Source organism: Spea bombifrons, chromosome 8 (assembly GCF_027358695.1).
Source record: "Spea bombifrons isolate aSpeBom1 chromosome 8, aSpeBom1.2.pri, whole genome shotgun sequence".
In the NCBI taxonomy this organism is placed as follows: Eukaryota; Metazoa; Chordata; class Amphibia; order Anura; family Pelobatidae; genus Spea; species Spea bombifrons.
This window is the reverse complement of record NC_071094.1, coordinates 11523429-11544459: the sequence shown is the minus strand read 5'-3', so window position 1 is coordinate 11544459 and position 21031 is coordinate 11523429. Positions and strand designations below refer to the sequence as shown.

General features: G+C 40.9%; 1 protein-coding gene across 4 annotated transcripts in view; it reads right to left on the bottom strand.

Moving 5' to 3' along the window:
- DENND1A (DENN domain containing 1A) overlaps nt 1-18868 on the bottom strand; it is a 263707-nt gene extending 244839 nt beyond the window's left edge. For all 4 annotated transcript variants that reach the window (XM_053473723.1, XM_053473725.1, XM_053473724.1 and 1 more), the window contains exons 1-2: nt 18781-18868; nt 12622-12686 (exon numbers count right to left, since the gene is read on the bottom strand). In XM_053473723.1, the coding sequence (XP_053329698.1) occupies nt 12622-12686; nt 18781-18839 (124 nt within the window). In that variant the 5' untranslated portion in view covers nt 18840-18868. The remainder of the gene's footprint in view (nt 1-12621; nt 12687-18780) is intronic.
- Nucleotides 18869-21031: the final 2163 nt, after the last annotated feature.

The window sequence follows — 21031 nt, the reverse complement described above, 5'->3', positions numbered from 1 at the left end:
TCCCTCCCCGCGATACGCTGCCGCTGTCCTCCTCTGCCCCCCCTCCTCGACTTACCGGAGCAGACTCCCGGGCGTCTTGCGGGGCCGGCGAGGGACATCTACGCAATACGCGTATGCAACTTCCGGTACCGGTACCGGAAGTTGCATGCGCGTATTGCGTAAATGTCTCCCGCCGGCCCCGCAAGACACCCGGGAGTCTGCTCCGGTAAGTCGGGGGTGGGCAGAGGTAAAACGCTTAGATAACCTCCCGTGCCGGCACCCCCCCCCCCCCGTGGGAAGTGCTGGCAGGGGAGGCTGTCTGAGCGTATCGGGGAGAAGGATGCAGGTCCCCTGCACCGCTGCCGGGGATCTGTATCTTAACCCCGCTGCCTGCTAGAGCCCGAATATAGGCCGCACCCCCACTTTTAAAACTTAAAGTGGGGGAAAAAAGTGCGGCCTATATTCGAGCCAATACGGTATATGCCTATAAAACCCATGAATTGTGCAAGTGTACCTACAAGAACTGATGCTGTTTGAAAGCAAAGGTCACGCCAAATATTGGTTTGATTTAGATCTTTCTTTGATTCACTCACTCCGCCTTTTGTTAAATAAAACTACACACTCAGTAACATTCAGATACACATATACTAACACGCACTAACATTCATACACATATGAACATACTTTCATACACACACACAGTAACATATTTTCACCCACGCTAACACAGTAACATACATGCTTACACACTTTTTTTTTTTACATGTACTTTTGTTGGCTCAGGACACCTCTCCTCCTCCCTACTTCCTCACACACTGCTTGGTGCCCCGGGAAATTACATCACATCCCAGAACTCAGACCGGAGTGCAGTATGCCAGGCCCAAGGGGGGGGGGGGCAGTAAATCACAGCAAGGACACTTGCTCTAGCTCATCTAAGAAAAACCTTTTAAAGGAATGTAGAATCACCACAATTGTTCTTTATTTCTCCCTTGGGCGCCTAAACAGAACATCATTGCTTTAATATTAGGTCCAATAAGTCCAGAGGAGAAAAAAAAACATGTAAAGAGACTCATTTAGGCTTCCCTTAAAGGCAATGTATATTGTGCTAGAAGTTCCTTGGGAACGTCATTAAGATAAGCGGCTAATGAGTATTTGGTATGAAACAGAGAAATATAACCTATATTCAGGCAACACATCTAACACCACAATCAGAGGGAAAACCCCTTTGATGTTTCTTTGTCTCCACTCATTAAATTTCCTTTGGTTTTTTTGAAAAGTTTTTTTTCTCCTTAATGCACCAAAGTTTTAACATAACAATTATTGTAACTGTAAAAGGTTTGTTAGGCTTCTCAAGAAGAGAGGGGGGAAAAAAGAAAAAAGGTTAACGCAAACGAGAAGGAAGCCCACTTACGGCTTAATATTAGCCTGTTTTGTACAGAGTCTGCTCAACATCAGACTGAACCTGTGCAGATATCATTGCTATCAATGTGTTCATTTAAAACACATTTAATGTCTTGCATACAATGCAAAGCATCCTATTGTATACACACATTGTCTTTTTAGCAATGGACACAATCAGTAACAATACCTCATGTTATATGTGAATCTGAGTTATATTGTAAACCTGAACGTTGTTCTTTTAAGCTTTCTGTCTAAATTGATGTAGATGCATGATTGCTTATAAAGAAACAGGCTGTAATTGGTTAAGCCAAACCTCTAGCAGGTGGGGGTACAGCACAGCATAGTTCTACAGATCGCTACAAAAGGAAAATGCCTGTTTACAAACAACGTTTAAAAGACTTTAGGTTAAAAAATAAGAGTCATTTTTAATTCGAACTTGGGACACATTCAAATTTCCAGCAGCGACTTCCCGTCAAACAAAAGCGTAAAAGAGAATGTTAAAAGAAAAACAGCCCATTTGGTACACTTTTTGTGTTCTCTTTGCTTTTCCAGCCAAAAAATATATTCATTGTTAAAATAAAAATATAGCTGAATGTCCAGCAGAGTCCCAACCAACGTAACGTTACCTTAAATGTAAATGTCGTGTTACAACAGTTGAGTGGTGCAGCACCATAACAATGCGATTGTACCCCTGCAAATCCCGCTGTAACATACAGGGTCCAGGAAATAACGCTGTAGTATTTCATTGGCACAATCTAAGAAGGATTATCATTTCCCATTCTATTAAAAAAATCTCTTCTTATTTAACAAGTTTAATAAGAAGGAGAAGAATATCCATGTATTAAAATTGTCTGGTTTATGACATGTTGATTAGCACCCATCACATGACAAATATTAGGTAGTTATTTAACGTGTGACAAAAAACAAGTGCATTGAGCAATACTATATAGGCCCAGAAATACAGTGACAGAAAGCAGAATACAAAGAAACGTGTAGCATTTCTATCAAGGACCTTAAACCTCTCTATACATTATTGATAAATTCGCATTCCACAAAATGTTTAAGTCCTGTATGTAGGCATGCTTACTATAATTATACACACACGTAAACTAGTTAAAACCAAGCACTAGGCCCAGATTTCATAAGGAAGATACAAGATCCATTCACAGACATCACACAAGTCACATTCGGGTTGCGAATTCACACCTGTAAGTCACAGGTCTGGAGAATGTAAAAATAAATGTTTCACCAGCTTCCGACACTGTAAGTCTGGTACGTGAACATGTAGAATCGCAGCAACAGGTTCAACCCCTGGACAGAAGGTGTCAATGAAGAATAGCAACAAATCCTTCTCTGAAATGCTATATCTGGTAACTATGATAAATTGCAACCGTGTAGGTGTCTCAAAGGAATATCCGTATATTTTCACATCCATCAACCCAATATGCTGAGATCACTGGCCTATACCCCTGCACCTCTGGAGTACTCACATCCGATGAACAGTGCGATTTCATTCATTATTTCATGGAGAAACAGTTTTGGGGAGCAAGTAACAGAACTTAATCAGAGGTCAACTTCTTAAACTCCAAAAAACCAACAGAGAAAATAAACACCATTGCAAAACAAACAGCATACATAAACATGAAGATTTATCAAAATGTCTCACACAGCACCTACTCTTTGCACATTTCCACTTAGAACGGTTTAGACATTAATGGCTGTGTGTTGAGTTGTTTTGAGGGGACAGCAAATTTACACTGTTATACAGGCTGTATACTCATTACTTTACATTGTAGCAGAGGGTCATTTCTTCAGTGTTTTCACATGAAAAGATACAATAATATATTTAGTTTTCTGAGATACTGTCACTCAGCTGCCAATACTAAAGCCAGGGCCTGGGCAGCAGACCCAAGCACATGTATGTTATCTGAACGCTGATGCTACTGCTTCCAGAAAAGAGGAAAGAAGTGAAGAAGTTTGTTAAACGAGACAGTTGTCTAGTTTTCTAACTCCAATGGCTAGAGAATGGGTTTGGTTCCTACAATTCTTGTTAGAAGTCAGTCAGGATACAGCCATACAGACTAAACAACATAGCACTAGATGTTTAGCTACCTGCAGGGGAGGCCTGGCAGCCTAAGGCCTGGGGGCAAGTCAAGTGAAGTGGCTCCGCCCCCTCACACTCACCTTTCACCCCTCACGCTGCTCCAATCACTATGCGGCCATCAGACTTCTGGAAATCTAAACGGCCGCTGATGCCTCCGGCCGGAGCTACTTTAATCCTTTTTTTTTATTTATTTAATATGCCAGATCGGCTTGCCATATTAAAAATAAAATATTAAAGTAGCGCCGGCCGGCAGCATCAGCACCCAGCGGCCGTTTAGATTCGATTTCCAACAATCTGATGGCCGCATAGTGATGGGAGCAGCGTGAGGGGTGAAAGGTGAGTGCGAGGGGGCGGAGCTTTCACCCCTCACGCTGCTCCCATCACTTGGCGGCCATCGCATACGGCAGCTGGGTGCTGATGCCGCCGGCCGGCGCTGCTTTAATACTATTTTTTTTTCCATTTAATAGCCGATCCGGCTTGCCATATTAAATTTTAAAAAAAAGTATTAAAGTAGTGCCGGCCAGCGGCATCAGCACCCAGCGGCCGTTTAGATTAGATTTCGGGCGGCCTGGGGGGCAATTGCCCCCATGCCCCCCGGCCCAGCCCACCCCTGGCTACCTGGCTTCTCTGATCTGTCAAGACCAGAATAGTGGATTTTTAGAACATACTGTACATTTACATACAGAACACGTTTTGGTATGGTTTTTAGTTGATATTGTTTAACTGAATTTGTAGCATAGAGGCTGATGCAACTACAGCCAGATAGGTATTTGCAAGCATGTATCAATGTTACCGGCAGAATGTGTTTCTGGATCTCTTTGTTTCCACAAAGGTCTCAGAACATCCTATGGTTTTATATCTCATTTCACAGAAGGAAAGATCATCATACCAATCTAGTGACAGGTTGCTAACATGACCGTGAATTTCAAATTCAACATGGTTTCTGGTAGACCAGTTCTGAATATCGGGCACGAGATCTCCGTAGGGTCCACACAGACAATTCAACAGTTAGGACATCCCTTAGGCGAGACAAGATGCCACTTAGTATGTAGGAGGTACCGGTATATCTAGCTTTATTTTGCAGCAGGGACATCTACCTGCCAGAACACGAGAGACAGGCTGAATAATGACAGCGTGGACTCTCACCCGCAAGCAGATGCCGACAGATCGCTTGTTAACAGCGTTCAGCGTGAGCGCCGGTACACCATTAGTAGAGCTGAAACAACGAATCGATAAAATCGATAATAATCGATAACGGAAATCATCGATAACGATTTCCGTTATCGATTAATCGAGTGATCAATTCGTTGTTGGAGCACTCGGCTCCTTTTACTTACCTCCGCGAGCGTTCCCCGCTTCTGCTACACGCTCTGCAGTCTCCGCCTTCTTTTAGCTACGTGACGGATGTGACGCGTTCCGGAGGTAAGTATTCTTCATGTCTATGTGCACGGATCGCACAGAGCCACTCGCACAGAGCGAATCGCTCTGTGCGAATGGAGCCACTCGCACAGAGCGGTTCGCTCTGTGCGAGTGGCTCCACTCGCACAGAGCGGTTCGCTCTGTGCGAGTGGCTCCACTCGCACAGAGCGGTTCGCTCTGTGCGAGTGGCTCCATTCGCACAGAGCGGTTCGCTCTGTGCGAGTGGCTCCATTCGCACAGAGCGGTTCGCTCTGTGCGAGTGGCTCCATTCGCACAGAGCGGTTCGCTCTGTGCGAGTGGCTCCATTCGCACAGAGCGGTTCGCTCTGTGCGAGTGGCTCCATTCGCACAGAGCGGTTCGTGAGTGTGGGTGCAGGGCAGAGTGGGGGTGGGGGTGCAGGGCAGAGTGGGGGTGGGGGTGCAGGGCAGAGTGGGGGTGGGGGGTGCAGGGCAGGAGACTGGGTGCAGGGCAGAGTGGGGGTGGGGATGCAGGGTGTGAGTGTGGGTGCAGAGCAGAGTGGGAGACTGGGTGCAGGGCAGAGTGGGGGTGGGGATGCAGGGCAGGGTGTGAGTGTGGGTGCAGGGCAGAGTGGGTGCAGGGCAGAGTGTGAGTGTGGGGGCAGGGCAGAATGTGGGGGCAGGGCTGGGTGCAGGGCAGAGTTAGAGACTGGGTGCAGGGGCACAGTGCAAAGTGCTGGGTGCAAAGTGCCAGTGCTGGGTGCAAAGTGCCAGGGCTGGGTGCAAAGTGCTGGGTGCAAAGTGCCAGGGCTGGGTGCAAAGTGCAAAGTGCTGGTGCAAAGTGCTGAATGCTGGGTGCAAAGTGCTGGATGCAAAGTGCCAGGGCTGGGGCAAAGTGCTGGGTGCAAAGTGCTGGGTGCAAAGTGCCAGGGCTGGGTGCAAAGTGCTGGGTGCAAAGTGCTGGGTGCAAAGTGCAAAGTGCTGGGGCAAAGTTTCTTGAACAGTAATAGTCCACCTCTTTTCAGAATGTTTGGGGTTATTTTGTTTCATAAATATTGTGTTTGGGTTCTTGTACTTTGAAAATATTGTTTTTTATTACATCATAACAAAATAAGAATGTTAATGTAAATTTTAAGTTGTTTTTTAACATCCAGTTCATTAAATTCTTTTAAATAAACGAAAAATTTGCATATTGTTTTTTTTATCCGATTAATCGATTAATCGAAAAAATAATCGGCCGATTAATCGATTATTAAAATAATCGTTAGTTGCAGCCCTAACCATTAGTATTAAAATGCCTGATCTTTCAATACTTTCTTTTTTTCTGGTAGGTAGGCATGTTTGCTGATCACAATGTGATCAGTGTAGGGGAGATCAGAGAGTGAGAAACAAATATTTTTGTTTAAAAAAAAAAATACATATAAGAAAAACCCTGAAATCCTGTTGTCCTAGCAAAAAGTAAAAATATTTAAAAAAAAAAAAAAAAAAACGTTTCCCTTGAACTCCTACATAAAAATATATATATATTTGGTGTATTACTGTAATCAAGGGATGTTGACAAACAGAAAACATCCTGAGCAAGTATGTATGAAGTATGTTTTGTGATGTAGGTATTTTTTTTATTATTTTTCATATTAGCACTGTGCTTTTATGGTTCTAAAAGAAAGCCCTACTTGTCCCGGAAAAAAATTTGTATGTGAAAAGGAGAATCCTGATTAAAGCAACGTATGGTATAATGGCAAAGTATACAGTATTTAGGGTACTAAAAACCCTCAATACTGAAGGAGTTAATTACAATTAATATGCTAAATACAAGTGTATTTTCAGCAGGGAAATCCAACCGACGTATTTGCCAATGTTACGATAGATTAAAAAACTTTAATTGTACAAGTAAATTTGACTTTTCAGATCTGTGGTCCTGTACATTATAACACTTCCAACTGGACTAACAAGTGCAAATGAAAATGAGAACACCTCGACAACGACATGGATCCAGCTCATTTCACACTGTTCCCTGTACAAATATCATGAGATACTCAATTTTTCATCTTTAAGACTATCCGTCAATCTTAAGCAAACTGTTTCCTGCGTTCCTCTTCTTGATCTGTCAACTAACCTATAAAATACTAGTTTGAAAGCTTGCTAGATTGAGCCACGGAGCACTTGAGGCTAGGACACATTTCCCCCCTGGGAGAGCAGACCAATAGTTATATTTAGGGGAAACTCTTAAACAGCTTACACTTTACCTAGGGAAAACCCATATTTAAGTTAATATATAATAAATTTAAGTTAAGCTATTCATAACGACATAGTAGTTTTAGTGTCAATCACATATGTGATATGTGGTTTGCCAAGGATGCCAACCACCTATCTGATATGTTGTGGTACCATAGCGTGCCGTTTTAGCTATCATGGAAAAGGTAGCAGTAGTGTAGTGGGGCTGAAGCATGTAGGCAGCCATGTCTCTCACATGTTTAACTGTACACTCTTGAATGCCAAAAGAGAAACCTCATTTTTACAATTAAATGCAGAGGCTTCAACTACAGTTAGGGTATACTCCAGATCAGTCCCAGACCAGTAACACTATTTGGGTCTATTCCCTAAGAAGTCAAATTAACTTGATAGCTTTGCATACTAACACTTGCAAAACAACTCAGATATTCACTAATCTGCAAGTTGTTTGCAAGAGCATGCAAGTTCCTATGGCTTTAAACTTTGCCATTTACAGGCAAGGGCATGCAATGTAATGTGAGGGGCACCTGCGATGTCACATTTTTTAATTTCTGCATATAAGAATAAATCAGACAATTGTTCCTGCATGCTGACAGACTGATCTAACCAATTAGTAGCTGCCAGCATGCAGTTTTCTTATTACCATGGAAACCAGCAGCTACACTAGACTACCAGCTTCATAAACTGATGACTATATAGACTGATCCAGCACTCTACTGTCCCCCATGAGACATGTGCATTATTTGTACATGCAAGGCTACCGAGGATAACCAAAGTCTGACAACACAAGACCTCTGATAGCGATAATGTAGATACACCACGGAAAAAATGTGGGGTTAGGATCTGGAGGTAGAGAGATATCAGATACGTGATTGGTTGCTTAGGCACACTTTACCAAATATAAATGTATTTTTGCAAATATGCTAAATTTATGGTATGATTTCGCCCTTTTTCATTCATGGATAGACATTTTGGTGTGATGGCCTCAAATACAATATATTTGCTGCAAACGAATCAATATATTGGTACAATCACATTTATGTACGTCCTTTTCACCAGTTTTACAACTGCAACAAATTCTAACCCCAATGTTTAAATTAAAATGACATTTAAAAAAGTAAAACATGATCACAAGGTAACCATTTTTATGCGCTTTGAGGGGAGGGATAGAAAATGTGATAGAAAATCGTACCCCAGAGAAATATACATTTTGCCAACCAACAGTAGTGAACACATAGCTCATATACCTAAGTTGTAGAATAATTCTTGACTTGATTCAACATTTGGCGGTCTTCCACTTTTAACATACCTCAGAATATGTATGACATTCAAGAACGCTCACCTTTTTTAGCATTGAAATAAAACGTGAGATTTTGTTGACACAAAATCCAGATCATCATTGATGTTAGCTCTTACTAAAGTATACACTCGGCAAATTTACATGCAGTTAAAAGGCAGTGTCCGTCAGTTGCCCATTCTAGCCTTGTCCTCTATAGAAAAACTGACAGATCACAGGAGCTCCCTTTTGTAAACCAATTCATGCTTCTTATTTGTTAGGTTAAAGGTTAAATTGCTAACCTCTGCCCTCCTGCTTAGCAATCTTTCCCTTTTTCTGTATAGCTTTATTTTTCGCCTGTATTTACATGGATTAGTCCCCTTTCACACTAAGAAGGAATCCGTTCACAGCCTATGCCTTAGTTCTGGTTGTATAAAAAGCAGCCACAATTATTCAACCCTAGACAATGACCGTATTGTGGCTTTACAAAGCCCTCACCAGACTCTGGCAAGTCTTGTCCTTGCTTCACAAAACAATGAAGCAAAAAAAATCTTATCAAGCACTGAACAGAAAGCAAACAAAGCAGGCCTACTGTGAACTTGATGAGGATGTCAGGCTTGGGAAGACGAAAAAAAAGAAGATAAATCAACAAGAAAATAAGGGGGATCCCTTATGAAGCTTTGAGGTTGAATTTGCAGTCCGTACGTTCTTGCCTTTAAAGACGCATATTCTACGCACATCTACGCTGAATATCCCACACTTCATTCACAAGGTGGATGCGGTAATAACCAACGAGAAGAGCCATGTCACTTCAAGATGCGGCAGAAGCGTTCAGTAAGACAATGGCGTGTGCTCTCAAAGATTCATGTGGCTGCATAGCAAAGGGTTGATTTTTTTTTATATAGACAGTTTTAATATTTGAAACTTAACATTTAAAGATATTTTTTTTAAAATGTCAAAAATAGGTACATTTCTTAAAATCAGGAATTGATTTAAAACAAGGCTTTGTTAGCCTATGCAACAAGTTTCATTATTTGCAACTACATGAGATTGTAACACCTAGATTAATAATAAATGTTGAGTAAACAAATGTAATGAGTAAACAAAAATATTTTTGTAACTGTCAAATAAAACTGGCTTGTAATATAGCGTTCTGCCTTCATTCAAAAAGTATATTTGACATAATAAGGATCTCAATTCTAGTATGTTTGTAAGTGAATAGAAGAATTAAGATGAAAAGTTAAAGTAACCATACAAAAAGAATTACAAAAATAAAAAGCTAAAAGAAAATAAAAAATCTACAAGACTCTAGCAGCATAACTGAAATATTTTATACCCCCAAAGGCGCAGGCATTACATTACATTTATTTATAAAGCGCCGGCAGTTTCCGCAGGCATTGAGTTATATAGATCACACTTGTTAAAGTTGCAGAACACCACGTACGCTGACCTCAAACTCTTTTGCTGCAACAGAGCCGCAAAACAGCAGAACGTTTAAACAGAGCAAAGAGGACAAATGATTCATGATGTCGGCTACTGTATCGTCATGCGCAGAGCCATCGCAAAGTAACACCCAATCGTACAGGGAAGAGGAACAAAATGGAACATTAGTTCCCTGAAGGGCAGGAAACAAGCTGTTTATTTATCATAAGAAGCAATGCTCCGGGGGGATATAAAGTGCCCAGAATTAAAGAGCTCACCCAAAGTTGTGTTAACACAGAGTCTCAGAAGAAAAGACACCTCACGACTATAATTTATCCTCTAGGGGAAAGTGTTTTTATCCCCAATCTCAGCAAGTGAACTATAGATTATACAATACAATAACTATATAAATCTAAAATTCTACCACAGGAAATGACTATTTGTCCACCAAGCTGCAATACCTAAAAGTCCAATGTCAACCTCTGTCTTTACACAATATCAATAATAGGAGTCATGTACAAAGAGGAATTCTGGCAGAAAGTGGTGAAATTCTGGGTTTAACTGTTGCCCCAGGGAAAATACACTGGTAACCTGCATATACGCATTAACATACAGATGTGGGGTCGTTGCTTCATTGACGGGGCTCATTCCGTTATCTGTGACATCAGGAGGGGAGAGACGTGGTTCATCAACCTTTATCATAGTACTGTTGCTAGAGCTTTGTAATGATAGAAATGATGACAGCAATGGAACAAATTACTTGCAAGTGTGATGGTGTGCATTCCCTGAAGAAAGGGTTAACTGCTTGCAGGAGTCTAAGCAACCTAGTTCATTGATATCTGCTGCTGTAGCAGTTACTGGGGCTTAAATGAAACGCACCTTCACTTGAAGAGGAGGTTCATTTGTGGATCTCATGGAGGCTGTGACACTAAGCAGCCTAGATTTATATTGTTTGGAAGCCTTTTACTTTGCCCTTAAGTGGAGGGATAACTTAACGGCAGTGAGGTTATGTTATATATGTGTAACCTGTATATTGTATGTCACTTTGTATGCTGAGAAGATGAGTTGGGAACTCCATACAATAAAAGACTACAGAAAAGATATATTCGGCTGCTGTTCCATCCAACAGGGCCCATGGTACAGCAAGATTACCCATAAAAATAAAAAACTTAAGAATGGTTGACCATCTCTTTATTTGAAAGCACATCTGTGATAAATGAAGCTGTGATATACTTCTGACGCGACCCGACTACTCAATGATAGCAACGAGGACTATACAATAGAATTCAGCTGTAGCCAATAATCCAGAGTCGCCCAGGCTTCAGAAAGCAGTGCACACAAACCTTTTCCTAAAGTAAAGACGGAAGTACTTCAACTGCTCCCAGACTCCAGCAGGAACAAGATCATGGGTAGATTGGACCATTCAGATGCTAATGGGGTCCTTTGCCCTCAAACAATGATGAACTGCTTTGGAGTTAATAGATTTCTCTGGAAGAGATTCATCTCTCTCCGTCTAACAAAGCAGGATGTTTTGGAGGGAAAGGAGAAAACGTGTGGTTGGGTTAATAAAAAGAACCTTTTACAAGCTTTGTTTTAACACATAAGCTGCATTTCCTTTACTAATCCCCTATGCTGCTCGAAAGCTACAGAATGGTCAAAACACTTTGCCACTAGGAGTGCAGTTTAACATAATCTTAACTCCAGTTTTCATTTGATAAATTAGCTAAATCCCGGTATGGCAGAGGAATCACACATTGCATTATAGTGGCTTTTGATAATGTACCAAGGCCAAATACTGGCAGGGGCGACAAGATAAGACGTTATTATATAAGCTTATGTTCAGTGATAAGTGAGGGATGTTGCACATTTGACAGGAGTAAATGTAAAAAGTAACAGCCACCCACCAACATGTACAGATTATACCTTCAGTCAAAATGGACTACAAGGCAGAGAAAAGTACAGATAAGCATAATGTAGAATGCCAAAGGTTGGGCAAGAAATGGCAACATCTCCAACAACTAACATTTTAAATTATTACGACAGAGAAGGTGATAGAATAATTCAGAAGTTGAGCAATGAGTAACACATTACAAGAACATTAGAGACCACTATTATTTTAAGAACTGTTGAAGGTGCAAATGGAATAACATGCTCCGAAACATGAGCACTCAGTTTTCAGGGTGACTGTGCACATTAAAGGAATTACAGAAGGTAGCATGGTGCAAAGTGAAAAGGCACCAACAGAAGGATGTGTGGGCAGATTCTTACAGAAACTATGTTTTTATGAGAAATTTGGTTAAGCCAGCAGCACAGCTGAGAAGAGAGACCCCCATAAACTCTTCCGTCTATATACCCAGCCGGCCACATCCAGTCTGCATAACATCATTAATTGCTTCCCACTAGATCTGAACCCACATTTCAAGAACTAAAATAAGGGAGACTCAGTAGCCCTTTGTGTGCGATCTTACCTGTCTTTACAAAACCACAGTATATAGCTTGTCTACGATAACGTGTACATGCAGCTTCAGATTTACAGAAGTGTTATACACTGAGCTATGAAAGGTGTGCAGACCTAAGGCACATTTGGTAGTGTTCAGGTTCTATCACTTGGAATCTGTGGGGATTTCTGCAATAATAGTAACTTCAAGCTTCACGAAAGGCTCTCTCCCCAGTGTATAGACAATTATTGGGCTTCTCCACACTCTAGAGGTTTTACACTACTATATATTATATTCTTAAACCATACACTTTCAGGGTTATGCTCTGTAGCATAGGAAATGTACGCTAAAATGTAAATGCTCAAATTGAATAAATGCCGGATCACTTGGTACCTTCGTTGGATGTTTTTGGGCGGATCACTTCCACGTACACTTCAAAGGCATTCTCAGGATTTTGTCTGAAAGAAATACAAAACACATATGATTTTTTTTTTAGTTACTATTAATTACTGTTAGACCATTAATTAGGTTTAATAAAGTTATACTCAAGGACTATATCAGTAATAAAGACTTGGATTACCCACAGATTTACTGGTTTCTACATAATGTAATTGGAATCTGCATTATTCATGCAGAAAGATATAGAATTCAGGTTCCAGTTATGTTTATCTTTCTTCTGCATTTGATTGAGAAATGATAGTGCTATATAAATCAATACATTATCATATCATGCATATCACACATCTAATAATAAATTGTGTATTTGCAAAATTTCCTAACACACTGACCAGGACAGTTTCAAAAGGACAATTTATGTACTAAGAAGACTTGAGGCCTCTTTAGACCTGGGGGGCACTGCATAGACCTGTATTACGCCGCTGTCACTAACCACTTTATTAAATATTTGAAGACCTAGCTTAAATGGCAGAAGATCGATGATAGGCGAGTACTCAGTGACACATAAAGTTGCTATTAATGCAACAATATCAACACACAATCCTTACAGCCACAGGACAACGACAAAAGGATATAAAACTTTGGTGAGAGTACCCATTGGTGAGGCAGCAGATACAGAGCACGCAGTTTATTCATGGATCCCTCAAGCCTTGGATACTAAGTAAAATTTCCATGGATTTTAGTGCATTTTACAGCATGCATTCATATTTTTATTGGAATTAGAATATGAAAAGTAAGCACTGGCCACACATGTGCTATAGTTGGTTACGTGGCTGAGTCACTGAGAAGAAATGACCCATTTAAGTTTACGCTACGCATGTGGCTACTCCAGTTGTGCAAGTTGAGCTCATATACCTCTGAGTGGACACTAGTGCCTAAAAAAAATAAATCTGAGCTGCAAGCAGAGGGAGATAAATGAGAATCCCCAACACTACGCAACATTAGGCTTTACTAGACAGATAGCACAAAATCATTAGGAACACTTCCAAGTAAAAAGTACAACATGATTTCTGTAAATCGAGAGACAATTATATGGCACTTGGCCAAGAGCCAACTTTGAGTGAACACATATTCCTTCCAGCTCTGCCAAGTTTAAATCGGAGAAGTGAAGATGCCACCTCATGACAGATCTTCCCACTGTGTGTAGAAGGAGGAGGCAGCAGTCTGGCACAACACTCACATAAATACGTGGAACATAAGAAGCAGGTGATGAAGAATGCATGGTCTGCTTTGTTGGATATAAAACTTCACGCTCCTTTCCATACGGGGGGGGGGGCGGTGTGTGTACATATATACACACAATGTGTATGATAGGACGATTTTCACACAGGCCTTCACCCATAAAGCAGGAGTTCGCTGGACAAATGCAGTTTCAACTCACGACTTCACAATAAATTATCGAGAACAAGCTCCTGTAAGCTTGCACCGGAACAGCTGAGCTGACCCTGTATTATTCATTATTAAAGCAGATAGATTACTTTAAAAGGAGAGGCTAAAACGCTCTACAAAAGTGGAAACTGTCAACCCCATCCACGTACCTGAGGTCACAATGAAGTGACACGGCTGGACATGATATCAAAATACAGCGAGAAATTACAATATGTTGTCAATTGACACACATGACAGCATTAAGTGTAAAATGACATGTTTGCTACGCAGATAATTTTGTGTATGTCTATTATTTAGCTACGGCCTTCAAATAAGACTCAACAAAAATATTCAGAAAAGTTATAGATGGACAATTGCATGCCACGTTATGTCACTGTCAAAAGGTATCGCAATCCATTATTCTTGTAATTAATTAATGACTCTTGGTGTGACATATAACATTTCTAGAAGTATTTACCGTATTTGCCCGAATATAGGCCGCACTTTTTCCCCCACTTTAAGTCTTTAAAGTGGGGGTGCGGCCTATATTCGGGGTCTAGCGCCCGACACCCGGGACATGCAGTTCCGGGCGCCAGGGCAGGCAGCAGGGTCAGGATACAGATCCTCCGCAGCGGTGCAGGGGACCTGCATCCTACTCTCTGATACGCTGAGACAGCCCCCCCTGCCAGCACTTCCCACGGCGGGAGTGCCGGCACAGCAGACAGTCTAAGCGCATCACGCAGATGTTCAGCGGTGATGCGCGTAAACAGCCTCTGCTGCCGACACGTCTGCACGATGTGCTTTAACAATCTCTCTTGCCGGGAATTCCCACGGGGGAGTCCCGGCAAGGGAGATTGTTAAAGCACATCGCACAACACCCGCAACCTGCTTTTCCGGACACCGGGTAGGCGGTTTTTAAAATTTTCTTTTTCAAGCAGAAACAAGCAGCAGAGTTAGGATTCAGGTCCCCGGAGCACTGCAGAGGACCTGGATCCTCCTCTCTGGCAGCCGATGAACATCTCCGCTGCTGCCGGCACTTCTGCCGGTGCTTCTTTGCCTGAGCGCCTGCATAGAAGCCCCGGCGGAGATGGCGAGCAGTGCCAGAGGTTGTGTCTGCGCATCGCTAGACACCAGGGAGTCTAGGGGTGCATTGGTAAGTTGGGGGTGGTATATCTAGGGAGCAGAGGGGCATTTCTGGGGGGGCACATCTATAAGTAAGGTGCATTATGAATTAAATGGGGGACCTTAAAATGGCTTTTGGTTTTCCAAATTTCTGTTTGTATATAACCTATGCTGACTAACTGCATAGTAGATACCAAAAATATTACACGTATTCCTGTTCATTAGGTAAAATACTGTTTTACCATTCCACTCCATAAAATAGCACCAAACTTTAAGGGTGCAGCCTATAATCAGATGTGGCCGATAATCGGGACAATACGGTATATAATATTTCAGATTATTAATTCATAAAGCAAAATAGGAAAGATTAAAGCGATAAAATAGTACAAGAAAACCAGAAAACTTTGCCCTTGTTGTTGAATCACTTTACAGTACTCAGCACTAGCAAGTAGCTTAAGCTTCGACCTTACATGCTTAAAAAACAGACCCATCAATCTAGCCTGAGTAATGTCACAAACAGAACTGAGTGATGTCACAAACAGAACTGAGTGATGTCATGAAGACTTTTTCTTCTCTTTCTTAACAGAAAATGTTTATAAAATGTTGGGAAATGTTACATCTCTAATCCGAGGTAAGTTTTAATACATAGCCAATGCTAATGATTGTGTCGGCCAAGATAAAGAAGGCTCACTGATGATAATTACATACAATATGTGAGTAATATGTTTCAAGAGGTACACACTCGCTGTTTGTATGAAGACACTAACGTTAGTTTTGAAATTAATTGTTGGGAAAACAAATAAAATCAAGTTGATATTTTTGTTTTGTCTACAAAAATGTAATTTGACAATGTATTCCGGCTTAAGATCATGCAAGATAAATTAAAACACACGTTAGCGTGTGCTCACACTTTGAAAGGAGGGGATTTGAAGCCACAAACAAAAGCATAGCAACTTATAAACCAAGAAGAAAAAAAGCACATATTCTTGGACCTGTTAATTATTTGCAAAAATAATTTTTAAAATTAATTGGTGACTTGTCACGGTAACTTAAACAGGGAAAAGTTCAAATTTTAAATCCATTTTCGCTTCATGTATTTGCTTGCATAGCAAAATGTATAGATCAACTTATGTGTTCAACACTCACAGAATGCTCAATTTTTTGCTAGGCCGGAATGTTTCAACCATTTTTTATACTTGGCGTTCTAATTATGTTGTAGGAAGTTGACATAAGGTTTGTAGGACTGTAAATTTACACTAGCTACATGTGCACTCAGAGAGCAGATAAGTGTAAAGTTGGAAGGAATTAGATGCTGCACAGTTTCCATCAAAGATCAGTAATGTATCTGAAGCCAATTCCCATGTGCCTCTCTTAAAAATTATTCCTAAACTCAGTAACTTTCTGTTTTTTTATGATTATCGGATTTCCTGATGTACAAATGTGTCTGCAAGTTTTACATCTGGTAATGATGACGGAAAACGACTGAGCCAGCAGTATGGCAAATAGCCATGAATAATTTATTAAGCAGGATTCACTGGGTCCCTAATGCTCAAACATTAACCTTCTAGAGGCTCTCACGACAAAATGCTGTCATATATGAGAATATGCCACTCTTGTATTATTTTTCTACATTATGAATGACACGATTGCAACTTTAAAGAGCCCGTGAAGTTTTTATAGAATGGAAATGCAACTACACTTGCAAAACTAGTTTCTTCTTCTAGCTACAACATTTCAAGAGCAATGGCTTACTTGCACTTGGTTTTCTTTGAAACTGTCACTTTCATAACTTTTAACAAAACTAAATGGTTAAAACTGCCTACAGTTTGTGTTTTTTTGTTTTGTTTGACATAGATCTCAACTTCCAGGAAGAGAATTTTTAAACAAAAAGATGCAACGGCAACAGTTTATCCTGTGGCTGTCTAAATGGTACATGAGACTCGTGGTGCAGCCACTAAGATGAGCCTGCTGGACAGGCCTGACTTCTTCATGAAGCTAGAGAGAGAAACTGCTAGAAATGTATTCCTTCAAAAGATTTTAAGTATATTAAAGGGTCACATCATGCACTTAGTTGTGTGGGCTCTAAACATGTGTGGTGTTCCTTTTGAAAGCTAATAGGAGGATTCTGCAAAATACCCTATATGCATCTGCCCCTTGCTACATGCTACATGCTTGATATATACAACTCTAGTCTGCTTCAAGCTGTGGCAAGAATCATTAAACCCCCGAGGAGGGCAGCTGCAGCTTCTAGCTCAGGTAAGTGTTTTATTTTACTGGTTAGCGCCTGTGTCAGTGAAAGTACATGTTTTTCAGATATTTCGCAGTTCTTCCTTAAAGTACAGACACATGCTTGATATGTTCAATGCAGGAGAAGCTTACCTATGATTTGTAATATTAAAGGCCCATACAACAGACTCCACATTATGGAAAAAATATAGCTATGCTGTTAGAACAGTACCAGGACAGTCCATGACCCATTACCATGGCAACCAAATCCTCATGACATTATCAAATGATTTAACAAAAAAACCCAGCAACATCTAGCAGCTGCAGGTAAGTCTAACTCATAGCTGTGAGTTATGTTTCTAAACACCTCTAGTAGTCCCCATTAACTAAATTCAGTTTATATATATATATATATATATATATATATATATATATATATATATCCATCCCACTCAACCGGCTACAGACATGACAAAATATGGAGCTGAGGACTTTTAGTGCTTTACTGCTGTTGAAAACCATGTTAAATGACAGTAATCGTATTTGCTTCACGACTGTCCTTCAGTGTTTGACTCTACCAGCTGCTGTCCCTGGCAGGCAGCACCCCTGTGTACAGGCAAAGGGGGCACATACGTGTGCATAATCATAAACCGTGCAGGAATCCATCCATGCCAACGGCACGCCATACTGGGCTAAAGAGGAACAGTCACAGCACAAACAAAATATTCAATGAGAAAACAATCCGGGATAATACAGAGTTGAAAAAACCTAGGCCAGGGTGCTGTATATGAAATAACAGTCCGCCGTATTATTACAATTTTAACCCTGGGATCCTACTCCATACATGCAGTCACTGTTTGTTTACATGTATATTTTTAGGTAAACCCTGCCTCAGCAACACTGTATAATCTGTTGGGGTATATAGAAGATAATGCCATATCTACAAATCATTATATTGTTTAATGACATCTGCCACATCGTGGGCCAGCATAGCTGTCATTATCCTAAACCCCATATACAGAGTTTATTTACAGAATGTCAGTCAGGAGAAGAAATATCAAGTAACCCTACCGTCATTAATATTTATTCCACATTAACTGTACATAAGCCTGTGTTTTAAGATTAAGGTGCTCGTTCTGCAGGCCTTTAGGCGATGTTAAGACGGGTGTGTGTCTGTGTGTGAAGGGAAAACAACACAAACATATACACATATACCTGAAAAACACGGGAAGACATTCACAAACATACACCCAACAGATAAAAACATATGAAGAGCCATGCGTGTGTGGGTAAGTATGTGTTATTGACACCGCCTTTTATTTTCAAACCCTGTATCAATGGCAAGCACAGACACAGTAGAGTCGCACCCCGGACACTTACTTTACCCGGGAGCCCATGGTCTCCGGTGTCCGGGGTCCCGCCGGGTTCCTCTCTCTCATTAACACAGCGCCATAGTCACACAGCCGAGCACCCGCAGCAAGGGTTTCTGGGTGTTGTAGTTCCCTTTCCCACTACCTGACAGCTGGAGCAGTCGGATTGAAACTACGACTCCCATGGTGCTGTGCGCGGGCGGTCGGCAAGCGCTCTGCCCATGGCGCAGTGCGCAGGGAGACTGTGCTTGTCACAGGCTGGGAGGGCGCGAGTATTGGAGAGTCGCTCGGAGTTAGCAGTAAACCTCCTCCCCTCTACACCGCCAATGAGTGCGCTGGAGGGAGAATACAAACCCTCATAACACTGTCACACTCGTTCGTAACAGAACAGCTTCACGGCTGCAAACAGGCATACTCCTGCTGATTGTCTCTCGTTAGAATCCCAAATACCTAATTACGTAACATTTGTTTCTATAGCGCCAACACATTCCATAGGGCTGTTGCAATGGCGGCCAGTGGGAATGTTCCATGGTATATAATTTGACAATAGCACTAATAGGCGTTCAGAAATATTGCAGGAGGAGATGAGGGCCCTGCTACTGCAAGTTTACAATCTATTATGGGTATGAGCGTTTCACAGCTTTCAATCCAAAGGGCCACAATAATGTGTCTAGAAACTTTAAATCGTAGCTTAAACTGTAAATAAAATATACAATTATTCCTTGGAGATTGCGGCTGTGCCAGGTGTCCGCTTTTTCCCTTACTGACTGTCAGGAGGCAATGCCAAGTCTCGTGGGCATCCATTCTTTAGCAGCAGGGTTCAGGATTGAACTCTCCAGCAATGAATCCATGCAACTGGCACAGTAGGCAGATTATCATGCTGCAGTAAAAGGGACGGGACTAGGGGTCCTACAGAAGAGTGGAGGAAGCAAAATATTTGTATTAAACTATTTGACAACTCTCATTAGCAGCGGGGTCATCCCAAGGGTTTTTAGGGCCATAGAGAACCTCATAGTGGCATATTTAGCAAAAATCATTAAGAGAAGTATTATATATACTAAATGAGCTACTACAGCAATAAGTAACCAATGTAGAATAAAGTGCTATATTTTGATGGCATATATAGATAGGGGACACAGCAAACACAATGTAAAACCCAATTTGAGCTATACATTTGTTTGTAATTCTGTTTGCACAAAGGAACACTACATTTACAGTATGTATGGGTTCGCATAGTTCATTTACTAACCATTTAAGAGTAATGTGGCTAATTAACATGGGTAATTACAAGATTTGAATATAAAACACTACGATGACACATTTGTGTTCTCAGACACCACAGTTTGCAGAGCACCCAAAACCGATCTTTTCAACAAAAAAAGCTTCCAAGCATCTGTTCCCTTTTATGATGGTAAAGTCTAAAATAATGTGAGCAGTATGTGGCAATGTAAACTGTCATCACTTACTCCATATGTATTCAGATGGGAACAAACCCACACACCTCCCTCATCTATACCTGATAATCTGAAGACAGGAGTAGATCTGTTACAACTCTGGGATTGCTTCACAATTCACATCTATGTAAAGGAAAATGAATGAATTCATTCATCACAGTATTTGCACTTCTACTGAGTGAGCTGAGTGTTTTAGAGATGAGCGTCGGGTACAGGCCAAAAATCCCAATTTGGATGAATTGTGCAAAAACATTTCAATAAGAGCACACATCCATTGTAGCTTTGGCCATCTATAGCTGATCTATGGCCATCTATAGCCTCCCATCATTCATTCTTCAAAGTATTTCTACGGCTCTTTGTAATCTATTTTTTTAAAGTAACCTTTTAAGCTATGCTATTATTATATCATATTCCTTGTAGCTTTCTTTTATAGTAAATTATTCCTATTTTATAATATGAATTGTAATTGTGTCCCCTTTCTGGGCCCTCAATCGCATCGTTAAACGAGAAATACCGGTAATTTTCCTCTCCAGGCTGTGTGAATATAAGCAGCGTTTTAAAAATCTTGTCTAAAATACAAAGAATATGATATAAATGCAGCCACCATATTGCAATAGCAGAAATGATAAAAAAGTTGGGTTAGGTTGCATCTAAGCTCTGTAACCCATAAATTCCACTGATTACAATGGCTCATGTGGAGCCAAATGAATAGAAAAATCATGAATTATTTTCGTTTAAAATCGCCACAAACGCCAATCCTTCAAGAGTCGAGATTCTGTAAATCTTGAAGAGAACTTCCTTATAAAA